This window comes from Scleropages formosus, chromosome 14, assembly GCF_900964775.1.
Source record: "Scleropages formosus chromosome 14, fSclFor1.1, whole genome shotgun sequence".
Classification (NCBI taxonomy): Eukaryota; Metazoa; Chordata; class Actinopteri; order Osteoglossiformes; family Osteoglossidae; genus Scleropages; species Scleropages formosus.
The window spans coordinates 14,870,900-14,889,768 of record NC_041819.1 but is presented as its reverse complement, the minus strand read 5'-3'; the positions used below and the strand labels follow the sequence as shown (position 1 = coordinate 14,889,768).

The 18,869-nt window shown below is 41.8% G+C and overlaps 2 protein-coding genes across 2 annotated transcripts; one reads left to right on the top strand and one right to left on the bottom strand.

Moving 5' to 3' along the window:
* Window positions 1-381: 381 nt before the first annotated feature.
* Window positions 382-9,248, bottom strand: LOC108920030 (terminal nucleotidyltransferase 5C-like). The gene is made up of 3 exons (XM_018728482.2): window positions 9,215-9,248; window positions 2,238-2,852; window positions 382-1,082 (listed from the first exon to the last, which is right to left on the bottom strand). The coding sequence occupies exons 2-3, from the start codon at window positions 2,838-2,840 to the stop codon at window positions 504-506; spliced, it is 1,182 nt and encodes a 393-aa protein (XP_018583998.1). The 5' UTR covers window positions 2,841-2,852; window positions 9,215-9,248; the 3' UTR covers window positions 382-503.
* A 2,326-nt stretch (window positions 9,249-11,574) lies between these two features.
* LOC108920108 (charged multivesicular body protein 1b) lies at window positions 11,575-17,608 on the top strand. The gene is made up of 8 exons (XM_018728626.2): window positions 11,575-11,593; window positions 13,398-13,495; window positions 13,940-14,086; window positions 14,313-14,381; window positions 14,640-14,747; window positions 15,349-15,392; window positions 16,064-16,136; window positions 16,874-17,608. The coding sequence occupies exons 1-8, from the start codon at window positions 11,578-11,580 to the stop codon at window positions 16,916-16,918; spliced, it is 600 nt and encodes a 199-aa protein (XP_018584142.1). The 5' UTR covers window positions 11,575-11,577; the 3' UTR covers window positions 16,919-17,608.
* The last annotated feature ends 1,261 nt before the right edge of the window (window positions 17,609-18,869 follow it).

Sequence of the window (18,869 nt, the reverse complement as noted above, 5' to 3'; positions counted from 1 at the left end):
GACAGCCCTTACAGAAAAGGATCAGCTCCTGGCAGCACACCCCAGGGGCCCACTCCTTAAGAATGAAATTAGATACAAATCGCCTTCTCATCTTTATATCTTTATATCTTTCATGTTGGTCCAACCCTCAGGATGCCCCTGACTCCTAATATTATTTATATGTCAATAGACAAAGGATCTTTTCCTTGCTAAGTCTTAAGCACATAGAACCTGCAGCAGTGGTCAGAAACATTGCGTGGAATATTTCATTGTAACGCTGAGATGTTGATCCTGTTTTATTTCCTTATGTGCTTTTGCAGCGCTTTCTTGGCTAGCACTGACAAGAGTGTTTTTACGTGAGAATTTCATAAGATGGCCATGGCCACATCTATCTCCATGTTACTTCTGTGGGCAAAACTTTAAGGATCTGGACAAATGTCCTTCTTGCTTGTACATTGTTATTATTTTGCCATGGCTCTCTGTTGCTGAAAGATAAATATTGAGCTCTTCTCTATCTGCACGTGCTAGACTAATCCAGTAAGCATGTGAATATGGAGGGGGTATGGGTGGTAAATCAGCGGTGGTTGACCTTGCGGAATGTAGTAGTTGCTGAAGTTGTTGTCGGACACATAGGGCGCTGGCTGGTAGAAACAGGTAACGTTAGAAGTGTTAGGGATGACATTCTGTTCACCCAGCACCTTGAGGGCCAAGACAGTGATCATGTTGAGGGTCTGTCGCCGCTCATGGCCCATCAGGCACACTGTACTCTCGTTCACCACCCGTCGCAGAGTCATAAGGTAATCGTACTTGCTGGACTCCTCTCCAATGAAATGGTTGCGCAGGTAAGACTCAATCTTGCGCTGCTGCTCGCTGACATCGGGGAAGTCAATGAAGAAGCGAGAGCACATGTAGCGCTCCAGAGTCTTTATTTCGGTCTCACTGGCAGGCTTATAGTCGCGCACCAGCAGGTTGCTGTATTTGAGAAGCCCTCCACCCCTGATCTCTTCTGGGTTACGTGTGGCAATCAGCCGGTATCGTAGATGGTCCATAGCCTGCTCAAAGTCACCATACATGCTCTCAGCCACCACGGTGATATGAGGAAGCTCTCTGGTTTGAGCCACAACCTCTGATGCAGAGTTCACTGGTGTGGATCCACTGTGTGGTTCCACACAGTGCAGTCCCTTAACTAGGGCAGCAGCCTCCAAATCTTGAATTGGTTTTGGTCCATCCATGCATTCTTTCCTCTGGAGTTCTAGAGCCTGAACTACAATCTCTGGAGTCTCTGGAATTTCCAGTATCTGACATTGGACCTTTGGGCATGTCATCTCAGCTCTTGCTTCTTTGTCGCTGGATTCAAGAGCCATTCTCTGGGCTACAGCTGTATTGATCAGAAAGGGTATATCCAGCAATTCGACCTGGCATCCTTTGTCATGTGACTTTTTTTCTGTAGCTGTGGAGCAATTGTCAGTGAGATCTGGCTCTTCATTTTGAACCAACGCATCGGATTGTGTAGCTGAAGCCATTTCATCAGAACTTAATGAATCCCTAAGGTTTTCTGTCTGATTGACCATAGTTGTCTGATCAGGAGATAGTGGATTGCTGTTCACTTTCTTTATCATTTTTCTCTGAGGTTTCGGTGAGGAATGCTTCAGGACAACCATCTGGGACTTCTTACAAGATTTTTTGGGAGGGGTTGGGACTTGATGTGTCAGTTTTAGAAAAGATTTAGATGGAGATCTGCAGAATATGTGTACCGGCTCGTCATCTGCCGAGTTTTCAGTTTCAGAAAAAATTTTGTCAGGGTTCTCTTTCATTGGTGAATATTCTGTACTCTCTGGAACCTCTAACTGTATCAGTTTGTCACTCTCTAAAGATTTCATTTCTTTATCTTGGATATCAAAAAATGAGGAATCAGTAGTAGGCTCTGAAACTGATGGTAGTTCTTCAGCAAAATCAGATTTTACCTCTAAATCATTTTTTTCCTGGATTTTTGTGCCTGGTTTTTGCACATTCAATTCCATTGCTTCTTCAGCCTTTATAGTTTGAGTAGTTAACATCTCTGGTTGACATTGTGACATCTCATCTGAAGTCACTTCATTCTCAATTTGGCTTGGACTACTACCTGGCAGGTCCTTCACTTCCATTGGCAAGTCTGAGTCTCGGTTTTTTTTCACATCGTGAGAAGTGGATGGTAATTCCTCGCCTGGACCTGGCTTTTCACCTGCTCTGGATGAAGCATCTTTATTGTCAAGTATCACAAATTCAGCTGCTTGGCTTCTGTCTTCTTCCAGGTAGAACTCAAGCATGCGGTCCAAGATGATCTGGAAGGAGTCCACACTGAACTCAAACTGCCTTCGCAAGGAGTTAACAAATTTGAGCTCCACGTTCTTTCCACGGTTGTTAGACAGTGAGATAAGACTCCATCGATCATGTTCATTGAAGACCTTCACCATCTTCTGGACATAAGCCTCCTTCATAGTCAGAACTGTAATCTTGTCCTTATTGACACCCTGAGGGAGGAAGTCCACAAGGCAGCCCAACACCACATCCTTGATGATCTGGAAGTCCTCTTGCTTGGCTAGCTCCACCCCAAATATGATGTCCAGGTCCTTGTAGTTGGAACCATTTTCCCTGACAAGCACATGGCTAGCAGTGGAGCCATTTAGACGGACATCCCTCACCTGGATCTCCTTTTCTACCAGCCTGTTTCTCACCACATGAATGATATCCCTTGGCCTCACCTCCAACGTAGGGAAATTGCCTCTTCCATGGATGGGGATTGCTTCAGTGAGGACACGGTCTAAAGTCTGGACCTGCTCTTGGGTGAGGTTATGGAATCTGCGATCAGTACTGAGCTCCATCTTTCACACCAGCTATAGAGTTGGAAAAAAAAATAGAAACAAGAGAGGAAAGGCATTAAAACTGGTTAACTGCTTGCTGTTATTATTTCTGAAAAAGGGCAAATTCAATAACGCACACAAATAACGTTTAAATTTACATGTAATCTGAAAAACGCTTGGTTAAAAGTAGCTGGGTAAGAGTGTGACAGAAGATATTTTGGGTTATATTCTTTTAAGTATTATATATGTTATGTGGATTCAAAATTCGATTCAATCATTTGAAAACAGATAAGACAATACAAAAATGATACATGTAATTTCAAGGTCGATAACAACCTCAATCAAGCTATAGAAATCCATGTTGCAATTACATTCACGTTTACTGATTTAGCTGGCTTTTTCTCCAAAACACCTTATAATTATTGCACATTTATACAGTTGAGCAATTTTCAGTGGTGAAATTTACAGTAAGTACCTTGATCAAGGGTTCTACAGCAGGAGGTGGGCTTCAAATCTGGGTCCATTGAGTCCAAAGGCAATGGTTCCTACTTCTACAGTATCGCTCACCTATTTAATTATTCTTTATGTTCCAGTGCACTGGTTATGATTATTCACATTTATTTTAGCTGATACCTTTGAAAAATTATTTTTCTTATTTACAGTATACAGTAGGGTATTCCTACTGGAGCAGTTCAGGGTAAATACCCTGCTCAAGGATACTACAGCAGGAGCAGTGATTCAAATGTGTAATATGCAGACAAGGCAACGCTTGAAACTGCTACACAAGCCATTACCCTACAGTTTACACTACACTCGTTTTCCAAAGAGATTTAAGTACCACACTACTGTACACTAAGATGGAACTTGAAGCTACAACCCCTCCCTCCATCTGATTATGCCAATGGTCAGGCTCCTACACATGGCCCATCTCTATCACTGATATGATTTGTTGGAATGCAAGCTAATGTGTTCTGTTCTATATTGTCCCAGTATGTATGTCTTTTTGAGCATACAACAAACCACGAAGCAACAGTCTAAGTAACTCTTTATTACTAAAGGCAACACATTTTAATTATTCAATTTTTATCACAAAACTGGATCAATTTTCTATGTCAAATTCACCATTTGAAAAATCACAAAAGGTCGGTAATTTCTTTGTATTTGACTTTTTTAAAAATGCTCCTCTTTGGTTATAAAGACTCGTGATGATTTATTTTGCTTATCACAGCTGTGCTGCATGTTATTATGGCACTCGCATGTGCAGCTGGATACACTGCAGTCAATGGATAAAGAAATAAAAGAAAGGATGTGTTCTTGTGCTCTGTTTTCCTCGCTAAGAATGATGAATGAATACAAATGTGCTTACAATAAAAATAATGATCGTCTGGGAGAAAATTCCCACACAATAATAAAATTCTACAAACTCAGAAATGGAATGCATCAAAAATCAATCACGGTGCCACTCGATCTGAGAGGAACCCACTACAGAGGTCCTTATAATGTCATTATAAAGTCACTCAGTTCTGCATTAGAGTCTTCAGACAAATACATATTAGTACATTTAGTAGAAGAACTGAAAGCCCCTGGGAGACATGGGCAGACTTGCTCAAGGTTGTATAATGGAGCCTGAGGGAGTAATTGGTATAAACGTTTATGAGGGAAGTGGGAAGCGCAAAGGCTTCCAAGTGGAGGAACAACAACTAAAAAAAGTCAGCAGTGCATGTATTCGCAAGAAGGGAAAAGGCGAAAAGCCTCTCCCAGCAGTCGGCTCCGCCGAATGCACACGGATCTCCCAAGAGCTCAGTGACGCAGGCGGCGAGACTCTGAACCGCCTTGCATTTTCAGTTTTGCTGAGAGGACGCAGAGCGAGAAAAAGCAGGAAAAAACAGGGGCAGGGTCCGAGGCCCTTAGCCTGATCTCTGCATTTCTCTTATAGACAACACAGGAGAGAGAGGAATGTCCTTGCACTATTTTGGAAATTACAAACTGAGTTTTTACTTTTTTTTGCTGTGATAAAAAAACTTTATGATCTGAACACAGTCATGCTGACAGCCTACACAGACAACCAAAAGGAGTTAAGGAGTCTCATTCATCAAGCTAATGAAGCTTGTTAAGCTATAACCATATCATGGTTTTTAAGGGGTTTTTTTGTCCATCATTGCTGAACTAATTATACATTCTTTAAAACATTTCTTTTGTGTGTTTAGAGAGCTGCCTTTTGCCCTGTCCTCTCAACTGACAACACAAACCTGGCTCACCGTCAATGAAGAATAAATGAGTTGTGCAAATAAAAACATAAACTAAATCCACACCACAGATAAAACCGAATGCTATATGTTTTACCATAATAACATCAAAATTCAGAGGATGATATCACTGATAAAAGTCCACACCAGCTGCTATTGTACTGTACTGCAGACTGTTAGAGTTAGTAATTTAATCATCAATAAAATCTTTCAACCTCAGACAGAAGTAGAAATGGAAAATGTGTTTTCCTTGCAAAAAGAAATCACTGGCCATATCTCATATTTCAGTCATATCTCATAATGGCCCAAGTTTTCAGATTTCAGCTCCTTCTAGGAAAAAAATCATTTTCAATAATATCTGAGGAGAAGGCTATTAAGGAGTCAGGTCCCATGAGTGCCGAACCCCCAACCATGTCACCCTCATTATGAACTGATACGAATTTCATACAGCAGAAGTGTACAAACACTTTTGAGTAAGGATTGTGCTGCAAAAAAATAATCGAGCGATTCGAACAAGGGTGGCTTGAAAGCATGGCATAAGTCTTCCCTGTTATAATCCCTGCCATATGTAAGTAAATTTTAGACGGGAGTAAGAAGGACAGGGAGAACAAAGCAGAGCACATCCCTGCAGACGGTGCCTATTGATTCTCCTGCTCTGGAACAAACAGGGTTAAGCAGCATGACTCATTGCAGGCTGCGTGCATTAATCAGCTCAGTGTAATTGATAAAAAAAGAAAACTCAAGCAAATACATACATTAATGTAATCCTTTCTCCCAGGAAACAAAAAATAACACAGGCCTCTCTCACTCTGCTCAGTGAACTTAATACACAGAAATACATTTGGGTAACACTACAGAATTATATCCTGATAAGACAAATCAGTAACCATGACAATACCATTAATTTTCTTAGCACCTCTGCAAATCGTATGGAATGACTCAGAGGTACGCTGCACTGTGATTAGAGAGTTGCTTGACTAGCTCATTATGTCCAATCTACACATTTTCTTTCCGAAAAGGTGGGGAAATGGGATTATTGCGCGCATGATCAGAGAACGTGGCAGTAATGGGCTCTTTTGAACATTTCAGCATCAACTCTCAATATCTTCCCTTTCTGAGAATGCACTAAAAGATCTGTGATGTGCATCACAGGCTGCTGTAATCTTTGGACCGTGCTGCTCCGCACCCTGAACAGGCTGCAATAGAACCAGATGGGCCAAAACCAAGAAGAGCCAGCTTTTGGGTGCATGACATATAAGACAAAATATGCCACTTGAGAAAATCACATTCTGGCAGGGAGCATTAATTGTTATTAATTCACATATAGTTGACACTTCTGTCTAAGGCAGCTTGCAGTACTAGAAACAGCAGACTAAGATACTTACAACTATCCCACATCAACGCAGCAGAGCTCAGCAGCCCACACACGCTGAGTAATTTTAGACTCCCGACTTGGCCTGAAGCACATGTCTTTGGGTTGTGGGAGGAAACCAGAGCAGCCAGAGGAAACCCACGTAAACAGAAAGAGAACATACAAACATCACACAGACTAAGCTATATTCAAATCCACATTCGAACCCACAGCCCAGGGGCTGGGAGACACTAGTATAGCATGGCTGGGCCGTTGCACCAGCATGTTGTTCTGCTGAGCCTGAGAAAGGGGCAATTCCGATACAGGATTCCACCCTAAGCCTTCTAAGAGTATGTCACAGTGTAAAAATACAAGCAGTGACTTTACAGTGACAGTACAGAACTGTCTGTTGCCTACATGAATGATCATGTGACCATACGCGCCATCGATTGTTGACAGAAATCAGTCAGACATGCTTGCTTCACGTTTACGATGCCTGGATTTCAAAACAGCTGTTAGTGTGCCGGTAAACATAGCTGTACATGACAATAGAGAGATATTATGAATTCACAGGAAGAGCACAGGGAGACTTGGAAGACCTAGCAGGCATACATGCACGTAACACGTTTGACGTGTCTTCACATTTTACATATTTTCCAGTTTCCTTCCTGTCTTTTTTTAAATGAAGACCGGATCTATGTCAGCAAAGTTTAATTTATTTCCTGTACTTCTCTGTGAATTAATCTGGGACTTTATGACTGGGTAGCATGCAATTATGTAGATGCTAATTTATGATTATGACTAAGTGAGACAATTAAATTCCGCTGACACTTTGATCTATTAAAGTAAATTAATATTAATGGGAGAATATAGATTGAGGGATGCTCCATATTCGCCACTAATGGGTTTTATGCATTGTTTTTAATTGTATTTTCCATCGCCAGCTGGTTTCATGTTGGATATTGTAATATCAGTGATTCATGGTATATGACAAAATAGGGTTTATGTGTCAAAAGTGCCAGGGGTAAATACTTAAAACAGGGGCCAAGCAAAATATGACAACAAGCTAAATAAATAAATAAATAAATAAATGTAAGTTCTTTTCCACATTTCTATTGACTTTTTCCATGTCGTGTGTTACTGTTACTGATATAAGATCAGTCCTGTTAGTCCCACCTACTGATACTGGAAAGTTTTTTTTGGAATTAGGCTCAACATAATAAAAATCAAACACAAGCAACAGCATATGGTTTATATTTTGCAGTGTTTTATAAAAGGTGCGATCTGGTAAAAAATATTGTCTGGATCTCTAGTAACCTTCATGTTAAGGATGATAACTGTGAAAGAACATCCGACGACGTGCCGCTGTTTCATTTATTTCTTTGTTTGTGTTTTTGCTCACTGTTCTGACATTAAATGCCGCGCATAAAAAAGTCATAAGAACAAAGAGCAGATGCTCCGCTGCTGGCGAGCGCACGACAGGCAGGGCGGCGCGCTGCGCGTCCACACACTCCACTGAGTCACAGCCTTCCAACAGACGCCAAGGCGGCACGTGACACCTGGCACGTCGTTCCGGGCACGTGGGCGCTGGGGGGGGGGGGAGGTTGTCAAAGTAGAGTGGGGGGGGGGGGGGGGTCCCCAAAAATAACATGGGCCCCTTCATTAGAAACGAGTATGGCTCCGTTAGTCATGAGCTGAGAAGCAGTGCGCTACAACAGTGGTGATGCTGCAGGATTTCTGAGCCCCCCCCCGACCCCCTCCCCCCACGACACGCGCTCCGTCACCCTCAAATAAGCCTGTATGAGTCATAGCCTGGGAAAAAAAAAAAAAAACTGCATCGAGATTCGCTTTTCCACTTGAATTTGTCCCATGTTTACATAAAGCCCGTGTAAACCGAGGGATGGGGGGTGGGGGGTGACCTGTGCGCGTGTGAATGAACAGAGGACCCAGTTCACTCACCCGGAGTGTAAAGATGGACTCATTATACCCCACAATTAGGTAATTTATTGTGAAAAGTAAAGCATGTCATGAGAGCTGAAAAGCACATAAATGATGTTTGGTTTCACATTTGTTGGCTCCAGAAAAAGGCACGGCTGATATGTGCAGCTACGTGTAGAGATACTGTATAATAACTCTTGTAGAAAAAGAATAATTTGCGTAAGTAATGTTCTGTATAATTTAAAACCCGTTTGTGGTGCAGCTCTGGCGTCTCTACTTTCATACCTACAACACTCTGGAGTGTAAAAAGCTCAGGACACAAGATCTGGCCGTTTGTGACCAAAACAACTTGACAGTGAGTTTCAGCAAGTTTCTCATAATAACGTGTCTAGAGCGAGCAAGCACGAGAATAAACAAAGGCACGATCAATGATGAAAGATGAAACAAAAACTGGAAACTGAATGTTTCATATGAAATATTAAAGGGAAACGCAGCAATGGGGAATGACGACTCAGCCATTTGTTGTACAGCAATAGATACAGTACTGCACTGTGTTATGTAAATTAAACAACAAGTGTGGAAAATTTCCAAAAGAAATTGAAATGTTGCTAGTCGGACAGCCGCAGTCACAATGATGTGTTAGAGCGACCAGTCCAGTTAGTTCAACTTTGATTGAACGCAGGAAACACGGAACAGATGCAAATAAGTCGCCTCCTCTTCAAACGTCTTTTCGCTGCTAATTAACATTTCCACATCATGTCATTTACAATTCCAAACTCGGCGAGAACCCAGCGCCTCATTAGTTTGAATCCCAGCACTTGCGCGCGCCACGCGGATCAACGCTGCATTCTGTCACCCACCTGAACGGGCTCCCGGTCCGCGCGCGCGCCTCTTCCACCAGGTGGGTTCGAGGGAATCGACCTGCGGGTCCAGGTGAGGCGTGGACGGAGGGGGTTCCAAAGCCGGAGCGGCGCGCGCAGTGTTGGTGGGGCCGGGTGTGTGTGTGTGTGTTGGGGGGGGGGAGGGGGGGCGCTGTCCACGCGAGTCGTGGTGCTGAAATGAAACTTCTCGCTGCTTCGCACTGTTTTCTCTCGCGCAGACACTGTAGCGTAAACGGGTTGCCGTGGCAACGTGGCGTCACCGCTTTAAGGTGGACCACTGGAATACCGTCAAACCACAACAATGGATGGATGGGACATGTAGACGGGGCAGCAGAGGGGTGGCGGCCCTCTCCATCCGATATCACTTATAATAATACTATGGTTCGCATAAATTATGGGCTGCCATTCATTTTATTATGGGATCATTTGCTAAAGAGAAAGTTTCCAATATCTTACAGTCTTAAAGACATTGATATTTATGGAAACAGCTGGTCCAGGACAGAAGCCCTTCATTATATGCGAATCCATATCTAAAAGCGAACAGATTCAGTACAGTGTTCAAAATGTTGTCAAGTGGTAGCGGTAAATGACAGACAGAAACATATTTTACAGAGTTTAATCTACAAGAACAATTTTGGAGTTGGACATGGAGTGAAATTAAATTAACAAATGGTCTATATCTTCAGATAAGCACTTATTTCAGTTTTAGTGTGGATATACAATGATTTCTAGTGATGAAGCATTAACAATGTTTGTAATTATATAAAATATAAATGGATCAAATAAGGTTCCATTAAGGAGAAACATCATCATTGGTGATTAAAGTCATAGTATAAAACAATAAATCTTCATACAAGGCTGACTTGATACAAATTATTTTTATATTTTCTTCATGGACAAAAAGAAATCGTGTTCTTGTGTTGCAGAGCTCAACTTTTAAGGTTTTGATTGGAAACGCCACTGTTACCAGGTTAACTGAAAAGCATTATTTATAAAAGAAACAGACAGACAATATCGCTTTTCACTGTTTATCACAACCAATGGGCTAAATGAGTGATTTCCCAAAAAAAAATACACAGACATTAGTCAATAAATAAACAGCCACCTGGACAGGGGGCCTATTGTTAGATCAGTCTGAAAGGAAACAAATGAAAACATTGATTCTCTTGTTCTGCCTTTTATTTTTAAAGAAGAAAACTTTAATGACATTAAAATGAGAATCACACGCGAAAGCACATCCAACCCTCTCCCCATCCCTTTATGTAAGTGGAAAGATGAAATACGATGGGCTGTTTTTTCTTCCACCACTGAGGCAAGCGTGACGTCCACATCCTTCCCGCTCAGCAAACCCGAGCAGGCCAGGCTGGAGAAAGCCTAGGAGATGATGATACACTCTACTGGTGGCGACGCAACCACAGCCAATATAATATCATCAGCCAGTGGGTGACTCATCCTTTCTCTGTACTCATAACGTAGAGCTGCAGACCTCATCATCAATCAAGAGAACCCCAACTGCACCAGCCCCCTCCCCAAACATCCCTATTTCTTCGCTACCCTTAGCATATAATACAACCACGTAGACTGATGACAGATGCCCATTGACATGCCTGTCTTGACTGGCACACGTGGGACAGTAAGGACGTGAGGAGTGTGCGCACCGCACCGTTGGGGCTTTCATTGTGTCTGCCACTCATTCATATTTTCCACTCAAATTGGTCAGGATGAGTCATTTTCCATCTGTTCAATGTTTTGTCTCCTTTTCACAAAACAACCAATGAAGCACAAGTGGAACCATTCAAGTGAGTAGTAAAGAAAGACATTAATTTCGTTGCATTTGCACCGCATGCGCGTTAAACATGTTTATAGCACGCGACGCACCAGAGCCGTACCAGGGACTGTCACTGCATAATGTGGAATCATCTTTCAGACGAGAAGCAATCAGACAGAGACGGTTGCCACGGATGAAAACCATGAACCCTGTAAAGAAAATGCGCGAGACAAAAAGGTCAGTCAACCCAGTTCCAAAAATATAAAATTGACGTCACACGCTAAACTTGTTTCACAATGGACTATAAAAAAAAGCGCGTGTAGCGAGCACGTTCTCTACCGACTGTTTCCGAATGGCTGTGACGTAATATAGCCACGCCCCGAAAGTCCGCGGTTGGTGACGTCATCGCGTCATCGTGTAGGCGGAAGTGTCTCGACGAAAACAACGCGACGGTGACTGGAAGAAATCGAGCCGTGAATCCGGACGCCGAGGAGAATTAAATAATTCCTTGTAAAGTTATTCTTCTTGAAGAAGCCCTTTTACAGCTCGGTGGAGTCGTAAGTTGCCCGCGGACATGTCGAATTTGGATAGTATCCTTTCTCCCAGCTAAGCGCTAACCTAAGCTGACGGTGCGGCTGCCGCTGAGGAGGAATAAAAATAGCGCCGGCCTGCGGTTTCCCTTCAGACGTGATCTTATTACATTTTATGGGTTAAATTGATGGTTTTACAGTAGAGTTTATATATTAAATGTCACTGGGATCGTTTCTTCCCGGTCAAGTCGGATTCATCATGGATGTGTGCTGGGAGACACTGTGACTGTCGACATTCTTGCGGGTATATTATATATTTAAATATTGTTTGTTGACACGTCAGAGACAGAGTGCAGTCATCGTTGCCTTAAATAATTGAAACGGAACACTTTGTGTATGTAAAATAACAGCCAGCCAAGTGATTGGTTTACATCTGACTTATGTTTGGCTGTGTGTGTCAGAGACCTCAAGGAAATAAATTAAATGGGCTGAGGCGTAAAATGCCGGTGTAACAATTTAGACAGTCTATGAATGATTGTTTTAAAACAATCTATAAGTGAAAGATTTTTGCTTCTTTGAGTGACTCCAAGAATCACCTGATCCCAAAGGCAGCCCAATGCGGAAGTGCAGCCTTTTCCTTCCTCCTCCTCCTCCTCCTCCTCCCCTCCCTGCTGCTGGAGTCCCCACGTGACTTCAGATCCATGAATGGTGCCTCATAATTTCTTTGTTTTACCAGTAATACATGTTGGCAGAAATAAAAAAGCATTTTTTTCCCTTTAATCTCTGTTTTGCTGATACGTTTGTCCAAGGTGACAGTGTTAGATAATCAAAGTTCCAATTATTTACCCAGTTGTACAGTAAGTACTCTAGCCATTACTCAAGGGTAAGTGCCTTGTTCGTGGTCTTATGGCAGGAGGGAGATTTGGAACGAAGACCTTCAGATTGCAAGGCTGTACCCAAGATACTATGCTTCCTGCTGCCCATTACAGTCATAATTCAGGGGTTTCCTTTTAGTATTCAACATTTTCAGCATTTGCCATCTGTGCTGATATCTATGGATTTTTTTATTCAAAGAAAAACATAATTTGCTTTCAGTTAATACTTTAAGGGGCATTGTTGTGTTGTATGTTCATCCTATTACTCCTACGGTTTTCTTGATATATTTGTAAATTGTGTGGGGCAGAGGGTGGTTTTCCAAATAAACGAAGAGGTTTTATTTACAAACCAAATGGGAATGGTGGCCCATTTAAAGGAAACCCAATAACAGGCAAAAAGAAGGCAGCGGAACAAATGGTCAGTACTAACAGCCACCCCAGCCCACTCCTGGGAGCTCTTCTGCACCCAGGCGACACACTTCCCAGAAGTCTCTTGTGCTACTCCTCCAAACAGCTACCCTAACAACTGATGGACCTTCAGCTGCCAACAGCTGGTCATCATTAACTTAAGGCAGGGGTGGGCAGTGAGGAGCTGTTCATCAAGGTTCTCCCTGCCTAGCCATCACTACATTGCTCACAGTTTCTTTGGGCAACAGTGTTAGCTAAGCAGCAAAGCAGACAATGTGATATTAACAGCAGAAGCAAAATGACAGCTGTTTAGCACAAAAAAATGCAAATAGCTGAACACGTCAAGAAAAAAATCCATTCATTCCTTATAGCCGTTGCTTCTCTGCTGATTATGCTATTCAACTTTGTGTTGAGGTTCTTGTTCTCTCTGGGCTGGTTAACTGCAGCTCCCAGCTGGTGGGGTTTCTTATTTCTGCTATCGCGCTAACATAATATATCTTTCTTAATGCTATCTGTTTTTGTGCATAGCTACTGATTGTTTGTTGTTCGGGCAATGCGGAGTCCTTAACCTTCTGCTACAGAACATCTTTTCAACCTAAAGTTTGCTGCCAAAGAACTGGAGAGAAGTGCCAAGAAATGTGACAAGGAGGAGAAAGCAGAGAAAGCCAAAGTGAAAAAGGTGAGCTGGTTCAGTTGTGTCACTGTCATCCATTATCATTGAGAAGGCTGTCTGCTGGTCATGCATTTTGACCTGTGACCCAGATGTTGCAAGTTATAAGTTTGTTGATTAGCCATTTAAGCAGCTTACATATTTTACATATTTTTGCAGCTGTGTAATTTTACTGGAGTAATTAAGGGTAAGTGTCTTGTTGATGCATGCAAGAGCATTTTGATAGAGTGGAGATTTAAGAGGCGGTCTTTGGGTTAGAATTGTGAGTTTTTTTATAATTCCGGGAAAGGTGGCACTGTTGCTTTTTATCTAAATCACCAGAGTGTATACACTGCTTTTGAAGTGTAAAATCACATACCCTTGTGAGCTCTGACTTGTCCAGTACGAGGGCATCTGTGAGGCGAAGTAATTAATGTAGAGTGAAGGATGTGGATGTTATTTCTGTTGCTCCAGGCCATTCAGAAAGGCAATATGGAGGTGGCGCGGATACATGCAGAGAACGCCATTCGGCAGAAGAACCAGTCGGTGAACTACCTGAGGATGAGTGCACGGGTAGATGCTGTTGCCGCCAGGGTACAGACTGCTGCAACTATGAACAAGGTGGGTGGTCTTCCACATCTAACTGAGCACAGGTTCATGACCAAGAAATAACAGAACAAATGAAATTATAAAGCATGCATTACTCTCTTGTCCACGTCATACATTCTTTTTTTTTTTTTTGTTTTGTTTTTGAAAAAGGACTTCAATAGTTTAATTCCAGATAATTTGTTTTGGTAATCTGTCTTTTTTTTTTTAACTACCTGGTTTTCATGGATCTGCTGTGCAGGTTACTAAATCGATGGCAGGCGTGGTGAAAGGCATGGATGCCACATTGAAGAGTATGAACTTGGAGAAGGTAATAAGTGTGTCACTGTACAAGTTTACCTTTGAGCTGGGCTATACTTCCCTAGCTGATGTTAAAAAGTGGTACAGGTTTGTCACCTGTTCTCTCTAATGAGGGTGTAAAGTTCTATAGTATCCATTTCAAATAGTTGTTCTGTTAATACTACAAACTGAAGTATTTTTTCCACACATAACATTTTGATAATTCACACAGATTTAATAGGGTGTAAAAGGACAATAACATTGACATCTTCCCCTTCTTGCTCTCAAGATCTCAGGCCTGATGGACAAGTTTGAGCGACAGTTTGAGACCCTGGATGTGCAGACAGCACAGATGGAAGACACGATGAGCAGCACGACAACTCTCACCACTCCACAGGTAGGTGTGCGCAGTCGGGTGCGTGGCTCTTCCAGTTGAACTCGTCGGACAAGCTTTGCTCACACCTGAATCCTGTTGAGACAAGTTTTTACTTTCAGCTTAGTATCAAAATAATTTTTTTTTGGCTTTATAGTTGAGCACATTGGACTTAAACTTAACAATCCAATGTGCTGGAGTTATCAGAGGGAAAAGATTTGCAACCAAGTAGTAAATGTGAGTTTTGTTTGACTATGTTAATTTATCCAGTTACTTTTGATCCCCTAAAATTCAGTTGCTATGCAAAAGGACCTGTAATCAGTACACGGTTCACCAGATACAGACATAAATACCCTTTAATTAAACCAGGCTGTTTGCACTTTAACCTCATAGTCTTTGTTTCATTTCCAATCAAAGATGATATAGTACAGAGCCATAACAACAAATTACTTATGAACTGCACCGTATGTCTCTGTGGACTGTCTTTGCACTAAATTGTACCTGTGTCTTTGTATAATACATTTACTTCTCAGGGCTAAGTGAAAGTAGTGAAAGGCGACATTCTTCCACTGCTTGGTCATGTTAACGATACTTCTATCTTTGCTTGTTTTTTTGTGTTTTGCAGAACCAAGTGGACTCGCTGATGCACGAAATGGCCGATGAGGCTGGGTAGGTTATTTTGTGTGTTATTACCAGCACAGGCTGGCAAAGTGAGTTTAGAGCATCGAAAGCTGCATCTCCTACCTCAGTTCCACATTTAACCTGTATTGGTGCACTGCTGTCCCTGCTGAATCCCAATGGATGTCACAACAACCTAATCTTCACTCAGAAGGTGTGAGGTCCAGGCCCTTGTTGTCAGGCTGCAGCAGCTGGGCTAATTAAATGAATGCAGCATTTTTGCAGACGATTGTTACCATGACAGCTGCGATGCTTCACTGAGCTATTGGCTCAAGGTATCAGCACTGCTGTGAGTAATGCGCTTTGCAAGGAAAAACAAAGCAGGACACTTGTTTTTTGGGTTGGGCCAAGAATAACAGCATCCTGGTAGTTGGCATGATCATAGACCTCCCGGATGGCGTGCTGCTGGTTTCACCAATGGCAGCCATACCTTCCACTTTATGTCATCAAGAGACATAGCAGAGCCCAGCTCTCATACTGGGCTCCTATACATTAATGCTATGTGTTATGACACTTTGCAGTTACTCAGCAGACAAAAAGCATGTTTGTGTTTATGCTTATTTGTTTGTCAACCAGCATTTTTGTTCTTACTAGATGAGCATTTTTTCCTGGTACTGAGAAGTCATGCATGTTCCGCTCTTACTGTTGTTGTTTGCCCACAGCTTGGATTTGAACATGGAGCTTCCCCAGGGTCAGACGGGGTCTCTCGGATCAAGTGTTGCATCTGCAGAGCAGGTACAGAATGTACCAGTATATCACCCAGATGGAGTAGTTTCTGTATATTACACTGGCTCCTCATCTTACGAGGGACTAAAGTCTATTCGGAAATTCAAAGTCATCTTTACCACCAAATCACAATAATTAAGGGCTTAACAAAGACATCCCTTGATCTGTTGGGTTGTTACGTTCTGTGAAAATATAAAGTTATAAGAAATTAAAAAATACTGTTAGACCTTTCTTTACTTTCTATAAACTTCAGGCAACTTTAAAACTATTTAAAAAAAAAAAAAAAAAAAAAAAAACTGATTGCTGGCCGACTCATCTCATATATGCACTTCCTCATGGTGCTATTGATGAGATTCAGGAACACCAGACATCAGCTGTAAACACTGTGGAAGTGAACTGGATTAAGGGGGTTCCACACTCTCCAGTGCTTTATTACAGACTGCCACATAAATACAGGTCAAGTTCCCTACCCAGCAAGCAGAATTTTTAGACAATAGAAGAAAATGCAATTATAAATAAATAGAAAAATAGGAGTGTGTTTGTATGTTATAAAATTTGTAACTAATATTTTCAGTATGAGGAGCCAGTGTATTCATCACTGATATTGAATCTTGTTTAGCTTTTGCAGTGTTATTGTTCTCTGCAAGACATATTTACCTACTATGCAAAGCAGAACGTGGCTGAGGTCACCCAGCCCAAGTCTCAATGACAGTACGAGCCTACACTGCACTTGCATTTCCCCTCAGGATGAGTTGTCCCAGAGGCTGGCAAAACTGCGAGACCAGGTGTAGAAGAGCAGCGGCCTGCCAGTCACCGTCGGCGCCCTGGAACATCTGTGGAAGACCTCGGTTTACTCTTGCAGGCCAACTGTCTCTTTGTTTGTCCTCTCATCTGCCTCCTTAGGGAGCTAAAAAGAACTTGTTTTTCTGAGAAGTGACTCACGGTGTGGGGAATGGCAGGGACCCTGCTGGTTTTTTCCCAGCATGCTTCATGAACGCTCATTTGTGCTGCACAAAAAGAATAACTGTACATTTTAAAAAGCATATACATTTTTGTGGGAGGGATTAAACATGCCTGTCTTTTTGACAGATTTTTTTTAGAGACTTTCATTATGCATTGATTTTTGTGGGTGACAACAGGGTTTCAGGTGCCTGGAATTAACATGATGGAGCTTTGACACTTTGGTTAAAATGAAAAGGTAAAGATCTTGCTCGTACCATACGGAGATGCCCTGCAACATTCATGAAAGGCGTAGTTTAATAAAGAAGTATGTCCCTACTAAACCATGTTCCCCGTGCATAAAGTTAAATTTTACTTAAAATGTACAAAATACACTATAAGTCAAAGGTTTTGGTGTGTGAAACTTGATTATAATATGCATACTTTATTCCTTTGGTCAGTTACTGAAATTTAAAAATCACGGTTTGTATGTATGTTAATATTTATCACTTTTGCATTGTAATGGCAGATTCTTTTAGCATTATGTTCATACTCCTCATCTAAATCAATAAAATGTTCATTGCTGATTTTTGGAACTGATTTGTAGAAAAAGTCCCATTTTAGAAGTTCTAAGATGGGGATGTCTTAAAGGTTTAAAAACATTAATTCTGGCCAGGTGCTTCTGTGTAATTCTTTTATCATTTATTCAAGTGGTCTGTTATGTACTTTAGTTGTAATTGCAAAATTGGGAAAACTGAAGAGTTTACTTGTTCAGGCTAATAATTTATAAGACTTTAAACCTGCTTGCTAATTGTGTAAGTCTTTAAATGTAGTGGGCAGCATAGCGAGTAGCACCGGTGCCACCTTATCTGTATGTGCCTATGTGAGTTGCATCTAGTCTGTGTGGAGTTTGTATATTCTCATATTTTCGTGGGTTTCCTGAGTGCTCTGGTTTCCTCGCACACTCCGAAGACATGTTGCAGATGAATTGGTGACTGAATTGTAGTGTGTTTCTGTAAATGAGTGTGTAATTGGTCTAGACTAGCATATTATCTAGAGTATACTTTGCCTCACACCTATGCTTTTGAGATACACTCTAGATCACCACTCCTCTAACGTGGTTGGATGAAAATACAGTCATTTAGTCTGATGTGAGCTAGAGAATTTTCCTGTACTTGAGCCTAGTATTTACCCTGGTACAAACCACAAAAATAGACAGGAGATGCCCTTTTCTTCCACATTTTGCATTGACTACTATTAGTGCTGTTAACTAATGGTTGTTTGTCCATGAATGAATCCGTTGCTACTTTTCCAAGAAAGTCTTCGGTGATTCCTCAGCCTGAAGCCTTTTGTCCTTCTGCAGAGTTTCTGAAGACACTGTAACATAAGAAAGCTGCAGCTGAACTGCAAGAGCCAGAAAAGCAGAGTGGGGTGTGTGAAGTGGATGGAGTGTCAGTGTGTAGCATTCCATCACTCCTTACAGTACAACATATGTTTTAAATGGGTGACTAAAACCATTCACTATCTCTAAGTTAATTCTGCAGTGTTAACCTCATGCTTCCGTAGCATTACATTGCCTTCTGCAGGTCGGACGTGGTCATGCCAGGAGGCTTCCCAAAAATCAGTACCCGTCTCAGGAATCCAAGGAAACATGAATAATGGTATCAGCGTTTCAGTTTTTCATCTCACATATGGCTTCTGTCACTCGTATCTCTTAGGTTTAAACCCTGAAACATTGTGATGCGTGAACCTTTTTCCTCCATTCTCATTGTACTGGGGGAAACACTGTCTCCAGCCATAAAT

Bases quoted from the DNA above. Each gene is read 5' to 3' on its own strand.
- LOC108920030 (XM_018728482.2), bottom strand. From the start codon at position 2,840: ATGGAGCTCAGTACTGATCGCAGATTCCATAACCTCACCCAAGAGCAG. The intron at 1,083-2,237 runs GTGATACTTGAC...CAAACCAGAGAG, and splicing joins GAAGCCAAGCAGCTGAATTT to CTTCCTCATATCACCGTGGT.
- LOC108920108 (XM_018728626.2), top strand. The intron at 15,393-16,063 runs GTAGGTTATTTT...GTTTGCCCACAG, and splicing joins GAAATGGCCGATGAGGCTGG to CTTGGATTTGAACATGGAGC. The intron at 16,137-16,873 runs GTACAGAATGTA...ATTTCCCCTCAG, and splicing joins GTGTTGCATCTGCAGAGCAG to GATGAGTTGTCCCAGAGGCT.